This window comes from Python bivittatus, unplaced genomic scaffold (genome assembly GCF_059951505.1).
Source record: "Python bivittatus isolate LINGU-HERP-01145 unplaced genomic scaffold, Pbiv_v1 ctg000850_np1212, whole genome shotgun sequence".
Taxonomy (NCBI): domain Eukaryota; kingdom Metazoa; phylum Chordata; class Lepidosauria; order Squamata; family Pythonidae; genus Python; species Python bivittatus.
In genome coordinates, this window is record NW_028277112.1 from 64,735,341 (window position 1) to 64,741,340 (window position 6,000).

General features: G+C 45.4%; 1 protein-coding gene across 2 annotated transcripts in view; it reads right to left on the reverse strand.

Annotated features, from left to right (window-relative positions):
• RNF38 (ring finger protein 38) overlaps nucleotides 1-5,458 on the reverse strand; it is an 86,365-nt gene extending 80,907 nt beyond the window's left edge. Inside the window, exon 1 of one of the 2 annotated variants that reach the window (XM_088130472.1) lies at nucleotides 4,785-5,458. In XM_088130472.1, coding sequence (XP_087986598.1) covers nucleotides 4,785-5,331 — 547 coding nt within the window. In that variant the 5' untranslated portion in view covers nucleotides 5,332-5,458. Of the gene's footprint in view, nucleotides 1-4,488; nucleotides 4,593-4,784 lie in introns of those variants that run through there. The other variant, XM_088130473.1, reaches the window with a different exon arrangement.
• Nucleotides 5,459-6,000: the final 542 nt, after the last annotated feature.

The window sequence follows — 6,000 nt, forward strand, 5'->3', positions numbered from 1 at the left end:
TAAAATCAGAATAACCACTTTATTTGGTTAGTAATGTTTAGAATTGGGTATACTGTGGTATTAAAGAGTTCTGTATTACGCAATGTATAAGGGAGAATTTTCAAGAGGCCAGCAATTTATAGAGGCCAGCCAAGCAGAGATAATGGGTGGTCCAAGATACGTCTATTGTGATCATTTGTCACACTCTAGGTCTAGAACAATCACACTTTGTGACTATTATGACTCATAAGCTAAGTTTTTCCTCTGGTTCTTTTCTTTATAAAAGCAGGTTTAAATTCAAATGTATTTAAAAAAACCCTCTGTTATGTTAAATTTCATTATAAAACAGATATTTAAAAACATATTATGCTATCTTTAAGATGATATGTTACAGCTGTACTTTTGTGTACTAGATTCTCCTTAGATGAAGGTGATAGCTGGACTCCAGTCCATGAAAAATAACTGTGTTAAGGATTTAAGGTGACACAAGACTGTTATTTTTGTTGCTCAGACATCCCAAAACTTCAGTTCTGAAGTAACTGACTGATGATTGAAATGTTTTTTAAAAATCATTTTTAAAATCACACCCCAAGCCTGCATTTGTTTTCCACACTGTGTGAAGATGTCTTTGATCTGGCTTGTATTTCTGGCTTATAGCTGCTATACAGATTGGATGTGACCAGCAATAGTTCACAATTGTTTTCTGGACTGCTTAAAACAGGGCGTGGAAAAGAGTTCAAGTCTGTCTGTCCTCCAGGACAAAAATAGTTTAGTAAAATATTGATCTGTTGACAGTTGAATAGAAAGCGGAATTCCAGCTGCGTGAAAAACTGACTATACAAACACCCTATTTCATACAATTATGGCAAATATAGAAACACTCCTGCTATGATTTTGGTCCATCATATAGATATCTGAGAAGAACAGAACTCTCACTTTGTGTTGGCCATGGCTGCCAAACTCTACTTCTCCCACACGTTCTTCATTACATCCAGCAACTACAGATGCTCTCTACTTTCAAAACCTCCAAAGCCCAGTATGAAATGAAAGGATTCCTAACCTTCACTCCTCTCTCCATAGACCTCTGCGCATGCCAGGGAGGAAAGGGAGGGTTGTATCAATAATATACCAAGGCCAATCAAGCTGTGTGGTCTTCCAGTTGATCTACATTCCCAGTGAAGCAACAGTGGGAATAAGTAATAGAAAAAAAGAGTTGGAAAAACGCAAGGCATGAACACAAACAATCTACAACTAATCTCATCCTGTAACTTTTAATTGGAAGTATATTCAATTTATTTCTGAGATTTAAAAAATATAGTTATAGTACTTGTCACAGAGATTCACAGCACTATTCCTACTATGGTGGTTGTGCATACTTAATTGGAAGTAAGACCATCTATTTTAGTGGTATTTACTGGTCAACCTCAATATTATGCATGTCTGAATTCAAGTCTTCAGTCCAACATCATCATAAAAAAATAACAATTTAAAATAAAAACTATTAAAATCCAATATAAAAACAACTAAATAAATCCCTCTCTTTTTTAGTCAGGTATTATTCCAATAACTGCACCTAAATATAACTTAGAAACTACATTCAATCAAACCGCATGCTTTATACACGTTCTAAATTGTTATTGCTATTTGTGCCAGATTATTTCATTTAAAGATTTTGTAAGTATAAATAAAAGGGAATAATCTGAACTACCTACCAAAATGTGAAATGCAGAACCTTAAACTAACAGTTGTGTAAATCTTAGTATTTCACCTAATTAAAAATTGAACACAAATAGTTGTATTTTTGCAGCAGAGAATACTCTAAAGCAGGAGTCGGCCACTGAAATGTGCATGGACTCCAGTATGCCTACAGACGCTTTCCTTGACACCTGTCAGGCTTTCTGTCCCACCTGACTTTTAAAAATTTTTTTTAAAAAATAAGAAATGATAAGTTGGCCCACTGCAAAGTAAAGCAACAGTTTTTAAAGTAAAAAATGCCCCTGGGCTCCACAAAGGCTGAACAAGCACTCTTAAAAAATAAGAATAGCGGATTGCTTTGTTTAGAAATGTTCATACAGAGAGCACGCGGAGGGAGAGGGGGATCTTTCTGTACATGCCTGGCAGCAGCCTGTGAACAAGCAAGATCACACCAGAACAGCCATTCAGTGAGAACATCCACAAGATCCTTTTGAAATGTTTAATGTACTCACATTTAATGTACAATGTACTCCCCAAAGATTCGCTTGTTGTAAATATTCGCTTACAAGAGAAAACAAAGTATTTCTGGAAAACAGGCAATATCTGGCTATATAAAATTCATCTCCAAAATAGAGGAAAGAATGGTTTGCTTGCTCCATTGAAGGAACAACAGATGTAATCCACATGTACTGTCTTCAGTTTGCGAGACAAGCTTATTCTGGTAATGTGTGCTAAATTTATAAGATTCTAGAAAAGGTAACTTAACTTCCATGTTTATTCCAGCCAAATGACTTGAACAATTGTTCACAGGTTGCTGTGTTTAAGAAAAACTGACATTCCTTAGAATTAACAAACTTGTATTTTTAAAACAAGTGACATCTAAAATTGTGTGGTTTTCTTCCAAAATAGATAAAAGTGTGGGCACTTGTATTCTTTAGTAAACACAGAAAAAACTTCCCTACATCTGATTGTTTTAGACAACAAAATATGAACCTATCACTAATTCTACTTTGGGTATCCAATAAAGGCAAATGAAAGCTGATTTTAAAAAGTCTCTAAAGAGTTATATAATAAAGGAATAGCTTCAGTTTCATAACTTGCAATGTGTATTTCCCTCACTACTGAGTAACCACAACCAGCCCACACACATCTGGAATTAGGAGTAAGATCTTCCAGGGCAGAGGGTGTAACTTCCAGGAAGAATTACAGCTGTGGCATTTTAAATTTATTTAAAACAATTATTAATTCTGGTTTGTATAAAACTGTATTGTTACCATAAAGCTTCATTAGTCATGGACATTCCACAAATGTTACATTACTGTATTATTTATTATTCACAAACTCCTATGGCTGTTTAAAAAGGCCCAAGCCTACAGAGTTCATATAAAAAATACAACCAATATAAACAAGCTATTTGGAGGAATAATAGCAACAACAAAGTAACATGTTCTAATCCTAGGCATACTTGTTTGAGTTTATACTCTTGCTGAAATGAATGGAATTTTACTTTTGAGAACACAAAGTTGCACTAGAAGAGCACAAAAAGACAATAAATATATATGATCTACCACAACTAAACATTATCTCTGCCATAGTATATTTCTACTTGTAGCAGAACGAAAATCCAAACATTGTCTCACAACAGAAACTATGCTTGCATAGTTTTTACCATACAGTAGATTTTACCATACAATTTCTAATGACAGCAGCTTTGTTAGTGGACTAAACATATAACCTTCAAGCCCCACTGTTTTCTTTGACAGGCATTTCAAAATTTCAGGTACTACCAATATAGCTGAATAAACTACTCTCCCATGATATACTTGGGTTTAACCCCACATTGATCCTGACCTTGTTATTTCTGCACACTGAGAACATTTTAGCTGCAATCTAGTCAAACTTTACCTTGTTAACTCTATTCTATTATACTCCTTCAGACTGCTTGCTATTTTCTTCTAAATCCCAAGTATGGACCTTCTTTTCTCTCTTCTCACCTGCACCCTGCTACAACCATTTTCATCCCAGGGACACAACCTCCCAACTTCAATTCTAGAAGACAAAACTACCTTAATTGTCCCCACAGCTAATTACTGGCACACAGATTCAACACTAAAGAATCAGAAGCCCCATTCCCAGCAGCGTGAGAGCACATTCTGTATACTTCAGTACTGCTATTCCGAAGCACAGTATGACAGGAGCAAAGTACTAAAAAGAAAGTACAAAGTATCTCTCTCTGTCCCTCTACCAACAGAAAAAAAAAACAAGGGTAGCCAAGATATACCTCATAAACAAACCCTGAACCCAGACATATTTGAACCCTCAGAGAAAGAGCAAAGCACTATTGGGAAATTGAATTTCTTTTAACCGCTTTTTCCTCCTCAGCCTTAAACTAAGCAGCATCTATCTTCCCCTTGTGCCTCATTTATGCATCTTCCCTAACCTTTCCTTTCCCCGGTCTCTGATTATAATCGTTATTATGACGCTTCGCTACGGCGAAGATCCGACTTCTCATCCCTCACGTGTAGCCTGGAAAAGGATTGGAGGGTGTCTGAGCGAGCTTGAGATTCCCAAGATACCAACCTGAACCCCGCCGTGCAATTCTAAGCACGCGTAAAAAAAAAATGATAATAATAACAATAAGCGAAGAGCCTAAACACGCCTCAGTAGGAAGTTACGTCCCATTGAACTCAGTGGGACTTCACTTCCAAGTAAACACGGTTAAGCGGAAGGCTGCCAAGACCTTCCCAAATTCTCTTCTCCCCCCGCCCCACATTTCTGTCCGCCCCCCCCCCTTTGCATCCGCTTATAATTCACCTCAACCCTCTTTTATTAGTCACTCCGCGGACATCCTGTCACCTCCCATTCCCGCAGAGCCCGCCCGGAGCACTCCGGCTCGGCCGCCGCTCGCTCCTCGCGCTGCTGCTCCCCTCCGATCGCCACTTCCCGAGACCTCGCTCGCTCGCTCGCTCGCTCGTTCGCGCGGCGCCCTCCCCTCCCCTCCCCTCCCCTCCCCTCCGCCGCCCAAAGCCCAGACAACTCCCCAGCTCGCCGCCCGCCCGGCTCCCGGCTCCCAGCTCCCGTCGCCTCCCCTCCCGCCTGGGCCCCATTACCTGGTGCGGGCGCCCGGGCGCCCGGCGGGGCTCGAGGGTGCCCGTGTCCGGCGGGGCTGCCCCTGCCTTGGCTGCGGACGCCTAACTCGGGCAGGCTCGGCCCGTGGAGATGCGGCGGGGCAGGCGGCGGCGGCGGCTGGAAGTGCGTGGCGGCGGCGGCGGGGGCGGCGGTGCCGCCGTTCATGGCGAGGAGGCTGAGGAATCCGGAGCGAGAGCGGGAGCGAGTCCGGGGGGGCTCCAGCGGCGGCGAAGGGCCCCCAGCGGGACGCAGCGGCGGCGAGGGCGGCAAGAAGGCGAGCAAAGGGGGCGGCGAAGGGGCGCCGGAAGGAGCCGCCGCTCTGCCGCCACCACTACCGCCCGTCCGCCCCGCCGCTTCCCCGCCGGCCTGGCCGTGGCGCTGGGGCTCCTGGCGCTCGTCGGCGCCGCCGGCCCCTAGGTGGTGGTGGGGCTTGGCGGGGTCCCGGTCCCGGAGGCGGGCGGAGGCAGGGAAGGGGCGGGCGTCGGGCTGCTGCACCGCGCGGGGTGGCGAATTGGCGGCCACCGGCATTCGGCCTCGCTCGGGGGCCGGGGGTGGTCTGCGCCCAGCCCAGCCCCGCTCGAGATAAGGGGGTGATGGCAGCAGCCCTTCCTCCCCGAGGAGTTGGGGCGGGCAGCCTGCGAAATAGGGGAAGTGCGGCGCGGGTGGTAGAAGAAGAGAGGGGAGGAAACTTCCTTAAGAGGAGGAGGAGGAGCAGCCGCCGCCGAGCAAAGTACACCGGGGGTGGGTGAAAGGAAGGGTGGGAAGGAGGCGACAGCCGCTTACCCGCACGGGCAGTTGCCTCCGATTTGCCCCTTCCTGCCTAGCCCGCGGGAGGGGGCCACGGGGGGGCGGGGAGGCTTAATTCGGTGCAATCGCAAAAACAAAAGGCGGTCTGCTCAGGAAACGCAGCAGCTGCTCGCGCACCGCCTCCCTGCCAGAGCAGCAGCGGCGGCGGCAGCGGCAGCAGCACGCCGTGTTAGAGGGGGAAGGGAAAGCGAAGGGCATCCACGCAGTGGATGTCTGAACGACACCCTTCTCCGCCCCAAAGAGCCGCTGTAAAATCCACTCTCCGATCCGGATTCAGACCCAGGGCAAAGTAAGGAATGAAGAGGAGTCTAGGTAGGCGCGCGCACACAGTGCGCCCGGTCGCCAGTAATAACATCCGAGTCGGTCTTTGTGCGGGTAAGCGTGTATCCC